Below are 20,592 nucleotides of genomic sequence, written 5' to 3' on the forward strand. Positions count from 1 at the left end.
TATTTGCGAATCGACACGATTGTGGTACACGCCCGGCATATACGATACATACCTCCGTCGATTCGTGAACCAGCGCGAATGAGATCGATGATCGAGCGATATCCCGGACGCCGCGCAAATTACACTAGCCGCTATCATCGCCATCATTAATTACTCGCGTGTGCGTAAATCGTCGGTGAATGCTTTCTCCCAGGATCGATAATGTGCCAATTTGCAGATTGTAAACGAGAATCGCGCGATTGTAAACGTGATTCGGCATCAAATTTCGGGCACACAATCGTGATGTTTATGGGCGTCGCGAGAGAATCTTTTTCTCAATCCGTACATACAATAAGGAAAGATTCATTTCGAATCCTTTCGATATTGAATATTGTGATTAAAGAAGAGGAATTAAAATTGACACCGGAATTTTGTCTATAATAATGTGAAAAATACTAAATGTTTATCAATACGATTGAAAGAGCTAAAAGATTGTATTTTTCAATAATTCTTGTAAGAAACGAACATTTAACGTTAAATATTCACTATATTAATCAAACTTACTGTATTAGTATATTGAAATTAACAATTATTGGCAAAATAAAATTAATGTTTTTACAAGTGCGGTATTTATTTAAAGATGAACGATAAAATTAAAGGGTCTTGAGAAAAATCTTGTCGGCGCCTATGACATTGTTTAATCCTCGCCTTTCTCCAGCTTCGCCGGGAGATAATGTTTCATCGGCGTTCACTGGTAGTTGTGTATACGTGCTTATACAATACGGACGCGAAACGTACCAGCAAGCACGCGTCCTAGTTTACACGATAATCTTTACAACGTAATAATCGGCGGATATACGTGAGCGCACGACGGGGTCGCAGGACGTTTCATAAATACGCAATCGCGATCGCGGCGCCGATACTTGACGCGATTCGAGAACCGCGATCGAGAGAGTCAATTGCGCATAGTGGAACGACAGGATCTCTATTTTACGGATCATTGCCAGGCCGTTCGCGAAACAGATTCGTGCTAAATCACGAGACCGAGGCCGTAAATATCACGCGAAAAAAGAATTATATCTCGCCTTGGTTGAAAGTACGCGGTACGATAAAATTGTTAAATAATTCGATCGATACAGACATATCGCGTTATTAATCTTAATAACGGTATGAAAATTTACAGTGTACTTTAATTCGCGAAGATTTGATTTAATTTTCGATTATTGCGATTTATTGCAAAAAAAAAAAAAAAAAAAAACTGCGATCTATAAGGCTAATAAAAAATCTATTTATCTGTTTCGCCGCGATGCTGATTAACGATTGAATCGATATTGTACACTTACGTAAATCACCGTCTAAATCAGTCTTTTCGTTTCATAATGGACCACGAGAAATCGAAATCGATCGAATCGCACGAAATTATACGAATCGATAGAGCCCGGAGTCGTAATCGGTCTACCGAGAGATCATTTTACAACGCTCGTGTTTTTCATTGCGGTTTAATTACGAAGCTATTACATAATTGGGTGAAACACGCGCGTTGGTAAATTAAAATAGCAGATATATAGAATGTATTGTATATCTGTGAAATATAAGTTAACCGTGTTTCTGAGATATACATAATAACGGATGAAAGATAGCGCAGAAAAAATTCTACCTTTCCCCTTTAATAACAGCAGAAGTTAAGGTCATTTATTCCGACGAGATAAAAAGAATACTCAAAGGCAGAGGAATGGATAACGTAAAGGGTCAAAGGTTGCCCTCACACGTCCGGAGTGCGTTCAGCTGTTCCGTATCTCGCAATCTTACCGGGTTCTTCGAGGCATTAAAAGAGAACCGACGAGCGGGAGCTACGAGCGCATTCGCGGTGCATCGAACACGCGGGATACATCGCCCGTATCCGGAAGATACGTATACATATCCGGCGCTATCTGCGGCGTTATCGCGGCTGGAGCGAACGGAGAGGACTCGCCGATAATTCATAATTGCCGCTTATTATCGCGCGCGAGGGATCGTGAATACGAGAGTCGACGCCGATCCTTGTCGCGGGATGCACTGATGCGTCTATTAGCGCGAATTTGCAAGTATGATTCGATGTAGAAACAGCTCACCCCGAGAAGCGCGTCGCGTCGTCGGTCGAGGTATCTGAACCGGTGCAAAAAGACTATATCCGCGAAGACTGTATTAAGTATCGTTCACATGAGCCTTCACGCTACACAGTTGTGTAATACGGTACAACTGCATTTTTTCTCCGCGCACCATTTGTATCAAGAATTAGTGCCGTCTTTCGTGGTGCTCGCGGAAAATTTCAATTTTTTTCTCGGAAATGCAGAAAACTCTTTCTACTTACATCCCCAAAAGCTTCACTTAATGTTAACACTGATTTAATATTGTTTTAATTAATTTAATTTAAAATATCGTACAAGAGAATAAGAAAGATGCTATCCGATTATTGGCCTTCCTTACTTTTATACTAAAATGATATCTCCTGCAATTTTTAATTTAATCTTTACATGCGCGGATACGATATCGGATAATCGCGAATCGGGAATATCGTCGGGTCTCTCGACAAAATATAGTATAATTTATAAATAGTAACGGTTTAATATATCGCACAAGAAAGATCTGTTTCACACGTATCACTGAAATAAATAGACAAATAATTGTCTACTTTGAAAAAAATAGCTTTTCCTTTTTCTTTTTACAGAAATAACGTATAACGACCGTTTTATATTCTCATCCGCAATTAGGCTTACGGAACAAGAGGCGATTCGGATATGATTTCACTGACACAGCGAATGAGAGGAAAGAAAAGATGAAAAAACATAGCGATGATATTTTATATAATTCGCGCGGATCACAAGAAATCTCGCGATGGAAAAGATCGGGAAAATTTAATTGCCACTCGCGGTAATAGATTAGCGGTTAATTAACAGCCGCCGCTATCGTTTACGGTGCGTACTGCGTACGTCGCGTTCGCGTAAGCGTTCACAATGATTCATCTAATTGGTTGATTGCAACGCGCTAATTTGCACGGACGCAAATCGCGCACTAGACAACGTACGCACGTATGTATGTGTATAACCAGATGCTAACAGCGCGCAAATGTAACAGAAATGACGCAGTTTTTCAAGTTCCGTTTCTCACGTGGACATGGCAGTGCTGCATTCGCACCCTTCCCCCCTCCAAAAAAAAAAAAAACTTCCGCACACTTGCACCGCGTCGTCGACGCGTAATTAAAAAGTGAAGTATTTGCTTGGATTTTTATAATTATAATCTTGGAGATTAAAAAAAAAAAAAGTTCTGTCAAAATAAAATCAAAATTGAACTAAAGCGTAAAATAAAATTTCATCGCACATTTCCTTGAAATTTAATTTTGCGACAATATATAACATATAAATATATGTATGCTTGAATGTAATAATAAATAACGAATAAAAGTTACACGGATATAAATTAATATTCTGCAATTTTATTGATCGTATTAACAAAGCAATATCTCTTGGCGTCCACAAGATTAACCATCGGTTACAACTCTGCAATCTGCTCTATCGTTTCTAATCAAGCATGACGTATCTAATTGAACATTCATGATATTGTCAAGGCGCGCGCGCGCGCGCGCGCAACTAACGGCCGATGGAGAGAAATAAATGGGTCCACATGAGATCGAGATCGCGGTAAATGAAGTAACGTCGATACGATACAGGTTACTACCCGTTTCGCGATGGAATCGCACTAAAACACGTTCCCGCCGATATTTATTACGACATTATACTTGCCAGGCATAAACCAGCTATCACTAATCCGCGCCGGGAATAACATCGACGAGATAACGCGAAGTACATAGTTGTGATATAGTCGATTTCGTAAAATTATATTGAAAGTAATTTGTGGTTTGACATTTATGAATTCGTGTTAATTAAAGATTCGCGCTTTCCCGATATTTTCATTTACATATTATCGTTTAAAGCTGTAATTAGTCAATCGGAATTACTCTACCATGTAATAGAATGATAAAGGAATGAGTGAATTATTTCTTAGCAATTATTTTTGAGAAAAACACGCGAGAAATTTTTGTGAAGAATATAACCGAATTGATGTCAATGGTTTCTAAAACAAAGGAGATGTTATAAAACATTTTTTTTATCGGTAAAATTAAAATTCACACCTTGTATTATAGAAAGTTTTGTCGAATAATAACATAGCTACAAATATGGTAATTATATTGAGAGAGAGAGAGAGAGAGAGAGAGAAAACTATTCCTTAGATTAATTCCGTTATCCTCGCGTGCAAAGCGCGCGAAACTGGTTATAAAGTCGATGCAGAATGAGCAGCGCTTAGGATCAAAAATCGATACAGTCTGCTTGTAGTGAATAGATGCGTTATCTCAAGGGGGCAAGGGGATATTATATTTGTTCGCTCGCGATTAAGCCGAAGAATTTAATGTGTTATCGCAAGGGGAGAATATGAGAGAGCCAATGCTTAGAGCGACTCCCGACTCCACGGTATGCGATGAAATTATAGTGTTTACGCGAATTAGATTTCGGTTTCGGTAATTTTCAGTTAATAACGACGAACTGGCCGGCAAGCGAACGCTTAAGTGCGGCCTCGGGCCCCATTAATGCTATTATAATGTAGAAGGCTACCTACACGTTCTGTTCTCTCTCTTTTTCTTCTCTCGTCTCCTTTTCTCTTTTCAACATTATTTCTCTCTTTCTGCATAGCTTCTTGCGCGTCGATGAACTCGTAGTTGCACACGTAGTGCGTGTGAGCGAAAAGGAAAATCCACCGAGATTTAGATCTGTTGTGTATTATCGGCATTATAAGCTCATTTCCGATAAATTACCTCGATTAAAAACTGCCGCTTAAGAACCGCGTAAAATCTCTTCGAGACCCTTCCCCTTTCCATCTCACGCCTATTTAACCTCGGCTTTCCATCGAACCTCTCGCTTCTAGAAATTTCCTCCATCAACCACCGTTTTCTTTAAAGACTTCGCATACGATCGTACAATGTAAGCGTTGCATTTTACTGATATGCGCGAAACGCGATAGAGATACTTGTAATCGTTGCGTATTAAGCTTCGTGAAAAATTTAAATTGAGCTAAATTGAATCAAGTACATACATATGTATGTATACGGACGGTATGAATACATTATTATTATATATTCGCTTTACGTAATCTATTTACATCATTATTATTTTTCTGCTTTATAAACGGAACATGCCATAAAAATTAAAAATTAAAATTTGGATTTGGTTACATTTATCTATGTTTACTTTAAATATTTATTCTAAGTGGTAAATAGATTAAACATTGAGAAATTTTAAATTTTAAATTTGTAAATTTGTCTTGTCATTTATACATTAGCAACAATCATTTTTAATTCCGCCTCTAGAAACCATTGGCTCGTAAATATATCTATAGTGAACGATATCGACAATTTACAAGTAATATCGAACGTTGTTACGAAGTTGGCATCGCGATTACGTCAAGTGAACTTGTAAGAATTATTAATTCCTCTACGAGGCAAGGTCGCAACGAAAGGAATGATATCTCTGTCGCACACATAGGTGCGTCAGCGTTTATATGTTTCTTTTAATCCGCTTTTCTCCTAACGTATAATAATAAATCATATATATATTTATTTATATTTTAGAGTCTTGTATACCATCAAATTATTAAAATTAATTTTAAATGTATGCCTTAAATTAGAATTTATTATATTTTCGATATATTGTTTTGTATTGCAAAAAATTATTTCTGCTTAAAGCCAGAGTTAAACATTTGAAAAATCGCTCAAATTTATTATTTTATCAGAAAAATTTTCGACTTTCATAATATAAGATTCATGAAATAAAATTTTTTTCATTAATAGATTTGTATCCCGTCTATTTAAGAAGAAGTTTTACGTTGAGGAGAAATGCACTTAAGTAAGAAAATGCAATATTTTCATTTTATTTGCTTACACATATCACTGTGCGATACAATTGCGGCGAATAAAATCGCTGCCGAGTAAGTTTCTCGAATTTTTATATTTCCGCACCACAAATTACCGCGGAAACGCCCTGGTCTTCTCGCGCGAGATTTATTTTTTTCGTATCGAATAACGATGCAGTACGAAGATTAACCGTAGGCATCAGGTTCGCAAAGTATAGCGAAAGGGTACGCGGATTAAGGGGAGTCGCGTAAGAAAATTAACGGGCGTGAGAAGCGATAGTATCGTTTTATTCGATTTATGTACTGCGCGTTACGTATCTTTCATCTCTCTCGACAAGATAACTTGCGCGTATTCGATACATGAATTTTTTGCGAATGCACAAAGATGTCTTCGAGACAGCAAGTTATAATATACACACATAGACATATTATTTTATTTCAAACATATTTAATAATTAAATATGTATATATATATATTTCAATCTTTAACACTATCAGCTGATGAATTATTTCACTTACCGTCCGCGTTGTGAAATTAGCAGTCTATTTTTAAAATATAATTAATAGAGTTCTTCCTCTCAAAGAGTTCTAGAACTCCTGATATATTTAATAAAGAGTTCGATTGAATGTAAAAAATAGAGATCCGAAAATATGATGGACGTCGGTCAAGAAAAAACACGACTGCGATCGCGTAATCTAATGGGTAGCTCGAGACGATCGCTCATCGCTAAAGACATTTCCAACTTGTCACACGTGATGTTGGAGGACACTCGCGTGACATTTATCACAGGCTAAGCGAAACATGTGTTTGGAGAATGACGTCTCGCGACGAACACTCAAGCGTGCGAAGCGATGGACTCCGATTACAAATAATCGCGGTAGACACGACCGCGTAGTAATCCAAGGAGTAGATGGTCCATCGCTAGTTTTCGACACTCGCGACTCATCACGCACAATGTTAGAAGATATTTTTGAGATACTTATCACTATATGCGGAACGTGCATTTAGAGATTGATGTCTCGTGATAAACACTGTAACTGAAAGATTTTTCTCGAAGAGCAAACGATTTCTTCAAAATTCTCGATAGTTCCCCATGAATATTAATGATTGTTTTTAAAAGCTTCCAATCGACAAAATCGAAATTGAAAGAATTCTCGAAATATTTCATTTCTTATGTTCTAGAAAAGTTCTTTCTCGATCAAACAATTTTCTTTGTAAAAAAAACCGACGTTTTTTTAGTATACTGAAAACTCTACAACTCTTTGGGGAAGAGCCAGAATTCTAATTTAAATAATGTGGTGCTAACTTTATAAGGGTTAGCAATTATTATCTAATCATTCCATTAAGATAATGATCGAGAGTCACAATGTGTATCCATTTTTATCTCTTATTGATATATATATATATATATATGAATGTGTGAAATAGTGTGATATAGTTGCTTTGTTACTTTTATCTTTATATATATTTATATAAAAAACGTGGGATATTATTTTGCTCAAACGAATGGTTATATTCGGCGAAACAATGGTATTTTTAAAATCGATTGAATATCGTTATGATTGTTACGATTGATATAAATTATTATCTAAATATCATAGCATTACTTGATTTGCAAAATGCTAATTGTTAAGATAAAACTGTATTCATCAGAGACAAATTTCGACTCACCGAAACCGATTGTTTTCGACATCTCATCTACGTGTATTGTAATTTTCGAGTGTTGATCGTCGCAACTTTCGCGTGAATAATTGTATTTTTATTATCGTTTATATATAAGCGATATAATTTCTTACGCAGATCATTCGTTGCGAGGAGGCAGCGAGCAGGCTGTCCCACAGACGAGTCCTGCGAGCAGCACAAGCAGCTCAAGCCAGGTTACTCAGGTGAGCCAGCAACCTCACCCGCGGCCTCATCAGCAATCGGCGCCGCCGTCAACGACGACGACGACGCCCCAATCTACCCAAATGGGCATCTCCACGGAGGAGGTGAGGCCCGAAGAGGAAGGTGCTCATCCGCGAGCGGCGCCCACTAGCCCCGAAAGCGAAACAGAGGCCGACGATTTCGCGCCCAAGAGAAAGCAGCGCCGTTACAGAACGACCTTTACCAGCTTTCAGCTGGAAGAGCTCGAAAAGGCCTTCTCCAGGACGCATTACCCGGATGTGTTTACGAGGTAAGTCGACTAACTGTGTGTGCGAATAATGTAATAATTTCAAACTTTATATTGACTTCGAGTACCGAATGTGATACTCGATATAGAATTTTATCTCTATTATCATAAACGTATGATATAGAAAGATCGTATAAACGCTATAATACTTGAAAAGAATTTCTTAACCAAAGAATTGCATAGAACGCGTTATTTATGAAAATAAGATGTACTAAATGAATAAAATATGTGTCACACATAATAGTATAAAGTAGATAATTTGAACTCCATAATAACAGTCGAGCAAAATCTAATTGATACAAAGCCCTTTACGAGGGCGTCATACTTATCCTTCTTAGAATAATCTCGACGGCTAAGAGCTTATAGTATATCTCGGTCGCGGGATAGGAAGCTTATGTACCTCCCATGAGTCCAGACGATAGGCAAGTGTCTAGCCGTATTTATCAAGCTTTAGAATTCATGCTCGGTAGAGTAACGGGATTTAGATACAATGTGAAGAGTCGATTATCTGCTGCCACCCAAATATTTGGTTGTCTGGCTCCTGTGCACTCTGCCGGCTTATCGTCGATATCGTCTTTCTCTCTCTCTCTCTCTCTCCCTACTTATTGAATTCTTTTTCAAAAATGGTCTCCGCCGCAGAACATTTACGATGAGTGCACAGGTAGTCCTTGAGCACGGTTATAAAAGAGATCTGGTTATCCTAAGTGTATACTACCTGAGACAGTCTCGAAATAGTGATGATCGAATGACGGTTGGAGACACAACGTATGCAACAGCATTATATGTCCTTTAAAAGATATGTCTGCTAACTAGAATTCCAAAGTTCCAAGTGAAAAATCAGACGACAAGAAATGAAGAAAACGAATCTTTAATAATCAATAAAATTAATGCATCGGTTTAATTATATGCGATAGAAATTTAATATATCAAAATTTTATGTCTCGAATTTCATTTTAAGAACAAACAAATTTTTTGGAAAAAAGAATTAAACATTAACGATAAGAAAGAAGATAACATTGACTTTAATCGTATCGAATGTTCGTTATCTCACTTTACTTTCATGTTATTTCATTTTACTTTCATACATTTCTTACAGTAATGACATATTATATGTGATTTCTTGTAATAAATCATATAATATAAATAATTAAAAATATCTAACATAAAAGAGCACATTTCGTCATATCGATTGTACATTAAAAAAAAAAAAAACAAAAAAAAACACGAAACTAAAATTAAAACAAAATCACAACTGTCTAAAGCATTTTCAAATATAGTTTTGAGTAATAATTGTGCCCCTTTAATTTTTTAATCTTAATCCGTGACAGATTTTAAACGAATCGCGTACATCCATCCACGTAAAGTCTGCAAAAGTATCCGCGAGTGTAAATTCGCGGAACGATACATCGATCATCGAGCCTCCTTGCAGCCGGACTGACGATCCTCATGCAAATTCTCATCCGTAGACGCGGCACGGCACTTTTGCATTAAGTCCCCTGCACACTCGGGTCCAGTTACATACGTATACAGTATATCGCGCCGCCATTGGGCCGCGGCGCAATCTATCTGGATAGCCTTTTCTTTTCTCTTGTCCTTTTTTCGATGCCTTCCTCCGTGGAACACCCGGTAGGTAACTAATAGCGGTGTAATCGCTCGTAATAGGTCCGGTCCCGCGGCCACGGTATGGGTTCTCGTAATTAACGAAGATGGTGGGGGCGGGAGGGGGGGGGGGTAGGGGGAGTATGCAGAGAGAGGTGAAACAGGTAGAGTGCCCCTGGTATACGATCAAGACTGGGGAGATGTTTTCGCGAATGCGATGCGAGACACGTCATTTATGTGCGTATATGAAACTGCGACGAAGATAGGGCCCAACGAACAAAATACCCTTTGTTTATCTAACGAAAAATTGGAATCAACTCCTTCATAATGATACTCTTTTATAATAATAATAAAAAAAAAAAAAAAAAAAAAAACGCGAGCTCTATGATAAATATTTTAAAAGAAAAACAATTCTTTGTTAATACTTGTGATCATAATTAAGGAATTATTATGATACATCGACTTTTTTGAGAAAAAGTCAATTTCTCTCATTTGGTTAAAGAATTGAAATAAAAAAATTAATAAATAAAAAAAGGCACGGAGACATTTAATATGAGTGGTGGAATTATCGTTTTACTATTCATTAAAAAAAATAAAATAAACTAAAATTTATTATATATTTAAAAACTTCTAAAAACTCGTGAACTATACTTTTTATTTCTAATTATTTATCAATATATAACTTGTCTTCACAATCCTCAATCACGCAGTATATATTCATTTTTATTATACCCCTACATATGTTCTTATAATATCGGATATCTATATTTATCTGTCGCCATAAAAGTATTTTATCCTCCAGAAAATAGCCAATAATTGATTGAATTGGCTTCTAATAATATTCGTGTCGCGTCTATTAATTTATTCTTCATCTATTCCTGGTACGCGCTTCCTGCCCGTGGAAAATTATCCGACGTATTCTGCCGTTCCGCAATATAAATTAATCGCCGCTTCTTCCGCGATTTCGCCGTGTAGAGGTATTAATTTCACACTAATTGGATTTTATGGTCGCTTAGGTTTATTGACTAGTCCAACGAGAAAGGAAGAAACGAAAAAAGAAAGAAAGAGAGAGAGAGAGAGAGAGAGAGAGAAAGAATAAACCGCGTCGCGGAGCATGATGCATATTCATTAAGCGCCTGAAGGGCACGCGTGCGATTCGGACCTATCGAAATACAATATATCGACGAGCCAAGATGATGCTAGCACGATCTTAACTTGCTGTACGACATGAATGAAAATTCATTTGCCAATAAAAGACACATGTTGCCGCGTGGAGATTCGTGTAACGTCCAATTGGACTTTGATAATACATTTTTTTTTTCTTCGTCGTTTATTTTCTTATCAGTAAAACATACCATCCTGACTGCGCTGTGTCAAGTAAACTTTCTTTTCTGTATTCTCAGTTTTCGACCCTTATATAAATGTTTTTACGTACACAAATTGTAAATACGATGTCCAATTTTTTTCATATTTTTAGTCGTATCTGTCATTTATCGCTTCTTTCTATTCCAATGATAAAGAATTCTTTATTGTATGCTTTTATATACGCGAGATATAAATTAATCTTAATCTCGTTCTCAATTTCCATATTTCTCTTTATCTTTCGCTATTTTTTTTTCTTAAAAAGAATTTCCTTCAAAGATTTTGTCTGCGATTGATCCGAGACGAAGAGGTAGCTCCGGACAAACTATCGGCGACTGTATGGAATGCCGTTTTCAAGTGCGATAACAGATAAGCGCGCGGCTTTTGGGTGGAACCGCGAGTGCGAGGCTCGCGATTGGCATTTGCGAGGGAGCGCGCGGATTACCAGATTCGTCCTGTTTATATGGCACTTAAAGCCAGCTCGCCACGTAGGCTCGCGAGAGAGCGTGGCCACTTACCTTCACGGGCTCTTAAGATCTAATTTAGATTAGAGTATTGCGACTTGGGTACGCGCTGCTACTGACAGCAGCATCGAGCCCGATCGAACTAATCATTCGACCGCGAGCGATTCCGCTAAACAGTCTCGATGTCCCTATTGATTTAAATTTTTTATCCCGCTATAAATTCTAGGGAAGAAAAAGAGAGAGACAGAGAGAGAGAGAGAGAGAGAGAGAGAGAGAGAGAGAGAGAGAGAGAGAGAGAGAAATGAGAACGGAGCGCGTTTAAATCGACGAGATCTCGTCATCGTTTCGAATGTCTTGCTACAGTTTCTTTCTGACGAATGACGTGGCTAATTAATGACCCCGTAAATGTTAACATGTACGATATGTTAAGCTGCATTTATACTCTTGGCGTCGTTTAATCCAAGCAGATTTTTACATCAACGTCGATACAATCGGCAAAATTTATGTCGTGCAATGTTTACGCGAGATCCATTTTACTATCTGACTTTTCCGATATTATTTTTTCATTATAAGAACGTATATATATATATATATAGGCCAAATGATCTCAGTTTAATTTTATAAATGCTGAAAAAATGTCCGAGCTAGTCATAACAAAACTCTTTTTGACGATTCTCCGCTTCTTAATTACTCGACCAACCGGACGCTATTTCATCCCGAATTCGCTTCCAAAAGCTGACTCGGCGGAATCGCGCGCGGCCACCCCCGTCGTGCGCGTTCTCAAATCTATCTACATGGTGAATCCATAAAATTTATCGTCGGTTTGCGACGCGTTTCGAGGGATCCACCTGTTCAAAGGGCCGCGCGACGCGCTTCTCAGTAAATCATTCCGAAGGATGCCTTTATATCCGCGGTGTGGGCCAGTGGTGAGTTTAATAAGGATGATTGTTTCCAGTGATCCATGGAACGGAACCAGTTCTACGGAGCGGTCTCTTCTGCTCCTTCCCTTCCCCCTCCCACTTCTTCCGTTCTCTCTTTCCCCTTCACCCTCTCTCGACCGCGATTCTAGTCATCTTCTGGTCCTGCCGTTCGCCCGTGTCCCGCAACTTCTCCTGTCATTAATCGACCGACGACGAGTCATGCTCCGATTAGATCGATTAGAAACGCTGCCGACCCGTTATTCGTTTCTCAACAAATAATATTAGTGCCTTCCGGAGTTAATTAGTGGACGCTGTTGCTAGCTACATCAGGCCCACGGAAGCGGCGTTGGATCTCTGTCCGTCACGTTAATCAACGACGTAAACTCGATACCGCTTTCATTCTGCGATCGATCATTGGTTTATCATGAGAAAATAATATTTGGACTAATAATACATAGCATGTTAATGATAGAAATCCATATCCGGCATTCTTATTTTATATATTAAAAGTTGATAATATATCATTTCTTTTCTTTTTATTTGCCTAGGAATATATTATAGTATGTTGTTATACATATTGCTATTAAAATAATTTATTAATAAATAAATTTCAAATTTCTCTCTCCGTCTATATCTGTGTCTGCATAAAAGTTTATATTAAATATTTAATAGATTTATGATATTATTTTTAATCCAATTTCTTTAATCATTTGTGATTTAGTACTATTTCAAATTTTAATTCTATCAGACTTTAATTTCCAGATTGATATTAAAAGGGAAACTTTCACATCGTATATATCGAATATGATAAATGTTAAAAATATACTGTCTTTATATAAAACGTATCACGCACGCTGAATGCACAAGCTATTTCTGCTTTTTGTTAAATAAATATTTTAATTATATGCAGTCAAAACAAACAGTGTCGTCGATGATTCGAATTCATTCGTCTTGCCCCTTCGAATTTCGTTCGAAGCGCGACGAAAAAAATTGTTAAATTATCTCGAGGACGTCTTTCCTCGTCCTTCCTCGACATCCTCGAAGACGGCGCGGCTCCACTGTTGAGCAGGACGAAGGGCCTCCTCGTCTCGCGAAGTGCGAAGGAGAGCGAAGAGTACAGGTTTGCCCAAGGTCCATCCCTCATCCGATTGGCGGTAGTGTGGCCAATCAGTAATTGGCTCGCCACGCCATACGCGTATTAAGCGCGCATTACGCACGCATTACGCAGCCAGCTACCGGCATCTCTCTTTCGCCTCGCTCCTCACAAAGGTGGCGGTCGCGGAACCCGCTCGGGAATAATGCGAGAGGCAAAAGACGCTTGTCACCCATCGTCAGTACGAATTACTTGTCGGATCGGCGTGATCCGTTATTAAACATTATCGATACCGTTCGCCCCACGAAAGCGTCTCCTTACGAGTAAAAAAGGCAAAGAGCTTCGAGCGTCGCTTATTATTTTTTCAAATTTCGACGACGTGTCATCTTCTCGATATGTCACAGGTAACGATCGATCACGTGTGCGCGGTTAGTGATGTTCTGATCGTAAAAATATATATTTTATGGATGTACCTCTCCCTTGCCACTTTTTGTATCATTTTTTATAAGATCTTTTTTATACTTCATATCATACAACACATCATTTCGTTGTATTCTCGCATATATCGTTGTCAAAAAAATCTATGTTCTCAAATAAATTTGGCACCTTTATTAATTACATGGCAAAAATTTTTTCTATTTATATAATTATTACTTGTTAATGTATTTTTCTATCTTTTATTATCTATTTAATATAATTACAAATGTAAATTGTATTTTATCTACGCAGTTAGCCATGTCTTTAATTATACTGTAAAAAATTATACTTATATAAGTATCATTGCAGTGGGATAGCGATCAACACTAATTAAAGACGATCAAAGTAAATAATTTTGTTTCGTCATACATGTTAATATCACTATTTTGTAAGTAATTAAAAGTATTTTGTTATCTCATATTTCTCAAGAGATATATCGTCTTATGCAAATAAAGATATAACTACGTAGAGATAAATGCATTATGTGAGATTTAATGCCGATATAAATTCTAAGACTTGTTTAATCGGCGCGATCGCGTAACACAATGCATATGGATTATAATTTATATGCGCATAGTATGATACATTATGCGTGTACGTATGTATATGACAAGTTTTATAAGTAATAGCTATTAATTCTTCTTCGGTCATACGTGACTAATACATCAGCCATGCGTTATTATCATAATTTTTTATCCTTTTTCGGAAATGCCACAAACAATTACATTAACATTAACAAATTTGGAATGAAAAATGAAGAGACTATAAATTTAATCTAACATAAATCATGCGAGCTATTATTTAAAAACAATATGCCATTAAATGTAATTTTACTTATTAATCAAATTCTGTTAATGATTGTCAATATTGCCTCAACAAAATTTTAATTCTTCGTTTATCAAACACAGCCGAAAGACTAAGATCTTCACACCAAACTTAAATTACACAAAAACTTTTCGCCTTAGGGCGACAGATTCCGTCATTGGAACTGGGATCGTTCCGGATGTGTCATGGCAAGACAGTTGCTATCGTATATATTAATAACTTATTATGATAAAAGAATAATACCGGTGACTCGCCATTATTCCGGAGAGAAGGTAAATGTAAAGCTAGATAGAGGACCCTTCTAGTTTGGAAAAAAAAAAACACGTGAAAGGCCCACGGGCTAATCGTCGATCACGCGAAACGATTGCACGGAATGATCTTGTAGATAACGAGAATTAATAAGATGAAAAGAAAAAAAAATAAATACTTCTTCGACTATGGCCTTCTACGAATCGATTAAGCGACGAAATGTGTCTGTAATCGTTGGTAATAATTAATAATAATCGTGATGATCTCCTTTCTTTAAAATACTTAAAAAAAAAAAGAGACAATTAAAACCGTCAGTTTTTCTATTAGCTTTGCGCAAATTTCTGCGAATTTTTGCAAATTCAACGGGTTTCGTACCGTGCGCGTTAAACAATAATAATTGCGATTGCGCCACAAGTGGGACAATCACGGCCGTCGCGGTGACTGACGACTGCTCCGACCTCCGGGGTTAATTAGATAATGTAATTGTGCGGTAATTACTTAAATTACCCGCGCGCCAAGCCTCTTGCTCGCACCAGCAATATCGCACACACGCCCGCGCGCATTCTCCATCGCTTCTGTCTCTCTTGTTCATTCTTATACCCCAGCTATCTATCCTTTTCTATAACTCGACTCGAGATTCGCATCCGACGATAATCATTTCTGCAGTACGCGTATTCGAGACGCGAGCCGCATAACATAGTTGTTACTATACACGGATTGAAAAAAAAAATCGATTCTGAACATTACAATAGAGATGAATAAATTTATTAAGACAAAATAGAATGTGGAAAATTATTTCTTTACGAGTGTTGCGTCAATATGTCAGTGACATTAATAGCATGACATCTGTGAAAGCGATTTTAATACCTATACAAAAGTAGAATAAATAATTTATAGATACTCAACACAGTTAACACAGGTATATTATAACCAGCTTTGTATATAATTGGACTAAAAATATTTTTTTTTTATAATTAGATATTAAATAATTATAATATGATTATATTAAAATTTCTTCATAGAAGTATGAAATTTCTTGTAAATTATGTATTTATATGGGCTTCATTTATAAATGAGGTAATAAAAAAAATATATTCTGTGCAAAAAAAAAATAATTAACCTCCGTACATATTAAAAATGATTGTAACTTGAAATATCGTGATTAATCACTATCATTTCGTCATCGAATTAAATTTCAAACGCGTTAAACCCAAATGTTGTCGAAGCAAACGACGCGAATAAATAAACGCGCAAACACGATTAAACTTAAGTTAAGTAAATTATCTTCTTTCATCCGTGACTTCTGACGAAGCGCGGTTGCAGCGAAGGACTTCGTGCCAAGGCAGGAACAAATAAGAACGGCAGGATGCCGCGGCAGGAGTAGGAAGAGGAGATAGACAGAAAGAGAGAGAGAGAGAGAGAGAGAGGTGGAGAGCTCTAGACGAAGAAGATGACGAAGAAACTTAATCCACTTAGCGGCCTCTTTTGATGCCGGCTGTGGGTTTCGCGTTATACTACTATACGCAGTTGCGAAATGGCAAATCCATTCGCGCCTCGCAAACCGATTGCTATGACTTTGCAACGTTGCGCAGGACAGAATAGGAAGGGCTTCCTTTCAGCGCGGTCGCAATAGATTGTAAAAATAATTTTTTATTGCGAATTATTCGTGCGAAATAATCTATTCGTTAAATCTTGAAAACTCTCGTTCTTCGCGTGAAATTCGAGAAACTCGCATAACAAACCACGAAACCGGATTCTAAAGAGACCTGTAATTATCATGTTGATATTAATCGGCAATTAGTCACGTTTTATTTTGCAATGCGTGTGAACGTAGCACCTGTGTTAATTGCAGCGCAGTTGTGTTCCATAATATGAGATGCATATATTTTATACATTCAAAGATATATATACTCATATATATATATATATATATAAATATTTGCAGTACTAGCACTAATACACAAAATATTTATTTTTTAAATGTTTTTTTTTTTTATATAGACATATGTATATTTATATAAATAACAGTTGATAATAATAATTATCCCTTTCTCTCTCTTTGATAAAGTAGAGAATCTTTGATAAATTATATTTTTGAAATTATGAATTTTTTATTCTTTTAAATGCGTGCAGATTTAGAATAGATTTTTTTTTTTTTTTTGTTAAATAAGAAAAGATTATTTCTCCTTATCAAAAATGTCAAAACAATTTTAAGTTAAATCTTTTATAGATTAATAACAAAGATATTTTTTATTGAATTTTAGAACAACCTATACAAAGTTATCATTGCCGTTTTATATTTCCCATTAAGTCAAGTGAATACACAACTAATCTCTGCATACAGAAGCAAATAAGCAACTCGCGATTTTTCCGAAACCCGCGTATTTTCCATGGCAAGGACACATTGTGGACGAAGGAGTTAGGAGAGGGGACATGTAATAACGATACGCGAATCGAGGGTAACCGAGAGTCTCGGTGAACGGCGGGTGTAATTAGGGACGTCCGTCTAACCGCGAAATTTCGTGATCTTATTAAATCCAGAAGGACGCCGGCGAGAACGCGTCTGGAGAGAGAAAAAGGGAAAGGCTAAATTATTATTACTCGTAAGCTTCCAAGGTGCCTGAGCCTCGTCCGCCTGTTCGATGGTGTGCGTTTCGTTCGCGTTCGCGCAACCCATGTGCGTGTAATGCGCATATCTAATAAAGATTATATCGTGCTCGAGTGATCAGAAAAGTGACGTAAAGATTACGAGAAAAATAAAATATTTCAATCGCTCGAACAGCAACGTAAGCCGTTTTTCTCATTCTCGGAAACATAATAGAATTTGAAATGTCAAATTATCTCTAACAATATAAAATCTCCAACTGTTTTGTTGTAGTAGCTTTTTATAATTCTATAGGGAAAAGATATAAAATTTTATGTTATCTTAAAAAATAGTCGTAAACGGAAGAGTTTGGTGTAACGTTCCAACATTTATCTCGACCAGTATGTAAGTCAAACGTCTCGTCAAACGGTATCTATTCCGTATTTGTGAGTCGTGTACGTAATTTTATCGTACGCGGCGCGAGAGTCTGTTTTTCGTGAGAACAAGCCTGATAGGTGTGCGCTTTCATACTCGGCGTTTCATTGAAAACGAAGCCGAGCCGCCTGGTAGCAGGTACGAATTACCGTCCGCAACTATGTTCGCCGGAGTAGTCATTAGCGCACGACAACGGGTAATCAGAGAGTGGCTATATACGAACGCGCGTCTTCTAGTTACGTTTCCTCCAATAAGCCCGAATATGGGCCGTCAAAGTGACGTCGATTTGACGATGCGAATACGCTTTACGATTACCGGCCTATACGCGATGAAAGTCATTTTTCACGATTAATCAAGGGCCAAATATCGTTCGATTACATTTTGTCAAATAATCACATTCGCCGATTAAACTTTTGATAAATTCAGTTTAACCAGCTGAATCTCAAATGACAATTTTATATATAAAATTATTATATATATATATATTACTATAAAACAATATTATAGTATAAAAGTAAAATATCCAAAACGTATATTATATTTTCTCGTGATTAATAATTGTAAAATGACGCGGCTTTAAAGTTGAAATATAACGATATAGAATAAACGCAATTCGAAAGGGGTTCTTCGTCCAAAGGATCGATCGGAAGAATGATCTTACGTTAGACGGGATGCAACGAAATCAGGTGAGCGAACGATAATAAAATCGACGGAAGATGAAACCGGCCGAATCCGGGGACCGCGAACTCACGCCGAAATCCCTGTAATTTCGGAAGCTACCGTCTGAAATGCACCTAAACATGAGATTCGGGCGATCGTACACGAGAGCTTCTGTGCGCGCGCATAATCACCGAGATTTCCTCGCGATTTCGTGGAACATCTGGCAATTTGCCTGCGAGATGAGAGACGCCCGACGGGCTGTCTCACTGCCCGATTCGCTCTTTCTTTCTTCTTCTTTCTTTTTCTTTCTTTACGTCGCCGCCGGATATACTCGCCGATTACACGATCACCGCCGCGTTCGATTCCTCTATCGCAACAACTGGGAATATTTCCGGAATGAATGAATCGACACCCGTCATAATTCGCGTCTGCATTTCGCCTTGTAATGATTTCTTCGCGCTTCGGGTTTACCTTGTTCTGGAGAAAAAAAAATTGGAAATGTGTTCGCGCAAATAACCATTTAAACACTTAAACGGGTTATTATTTTTACTCGAAATATCCTGCGAGCAATTGATTAGTCTAGATAAATCAACTGAAAGAGATTTAATGATATTAAAGTCGATGACTATCAATTTTCTTTCTCTTCTTAAAAATATATATTATCTAGTTGTAATGCTATCTCTATAATCTTACCCTCTTTGTGTAATTTATTATGATTGTGATACTGAACGCACATACATTTACAGCACAGCGAAAAATCGTAACGTCACAAAATGCGATACTTTTTAATTATTAATCCGTACCTATATATATTCAATAAGTAATTTGAATTATCGTAGGTTCAAATTAGAGGCTTGCGCTGACAAGTTAAATTCTCGACGCTTTGGAAACGCATTCTATATCTTTCTTAATTCAACAACTGTATATTCTTCAGATTTCTGAAGCGGACGACGATAAGGAGAGGATTTTAAACGAGGCAAAACATATACGCTCGCAGAAAAGTGTCGTGTAGTATGCGCAGACATCGTGTAATGTGCGGCCGCGAGCGAAGGATGCGAAAGTCGATCGAGTGGAAAGGAAACGATTGATATCATGTATGACGAGATCAAAACGTTATGTAAAATGTCACGAGCTAATAATTATTTGCCATTACTGCTGCGCGAGTCCTGTCAATTAGTCGCGGATAATCGTATTCGTAATACCCGTCTGTTTGAGAGAGGGAGGAGACAACAGTCACCTACATAAAACGAGAATTCTATGTGACGCGGTAACCGCGGATTCTGATCGTCTCGTAATAGATATTAATAGCTCTCGTCACGATGGCTCGTGCAGGTGGCAATCGAACGGAAAATCACACATTATGTTGCGAGATCCATAATGCAATTAATCCCCATCGTGCGTCGTTATATGCGGTTAATCTGTCTTTGAATGCAAAACTAATTAAGGTAATGAACGCGCGCGTTTTTACGAGACAGACACACCAGCTATTTCGTAGAACGGTTTCTGCGATTTTCTCACGGATATGATACGAGGTCAGACGGTAACCGCTCGTCTGATTCCCCAACGTTATTAAAAGACAAGTAAATGATTTTTTTTTTCTTGCTGAATTACATCGCATTCTTAAATAATAAATTGTGCATTCAAAAGAGACAATCATCATAGTTGCAATTATACACAGTTAATCAATTATTCTTGACCAAAAATTTAGATATACATTTGATCGTATAAGATAAAAAAGAAAAAAGTGCCCACTTCATTGTAATATTCAAAATAAATAGTATCGAATAAAATGAAATAAAATAGTATGTGAATTGAAATAATAATAAACATACAA

General features: G+C 37.2%; 1 protein-coding gene across 1 annotated transcript in view; it reads left to right on the forward strand.

Annotated features, from left to right (window-relative positions):
* LOC138939948 (homeobox protein aristaless) overlaps positions 1-20,592 on the forward strand; it is a 110,411-nt gene that overhangs the window by 76,592 nt on the left and 13,227 nt on the right. Inside the window, exon 2 of the mRNA XM_070308316.1 lies at positions 7,721-8,093. Within this exon, the coding sequence (XP_070164417.1) occupies positions 7,721-8,093 (373 nt within the window). The remainder of the gene's footprint in view (positions 1-7,720; positions 8,094-20,592) is intronic.

The sequence above is a fragment of the Polyergus mexicanus genome, unplaced genomic scaffold (assembly GCF_030449975.1).
Source record: "Polyergus mexicanus isolate NDT 795.1 unplaced genomic scaffold, iyPolMexi1.0 SCAF_15, whole genome shotgun sequence".
NCBI classification, from domain to species: domain Eukaryota; kingdom Metazoa; phylum Arthropoda; class Insecta; order Hymenoptera; family Formicidae; genus Polyergus; species Polyergus mexicanus.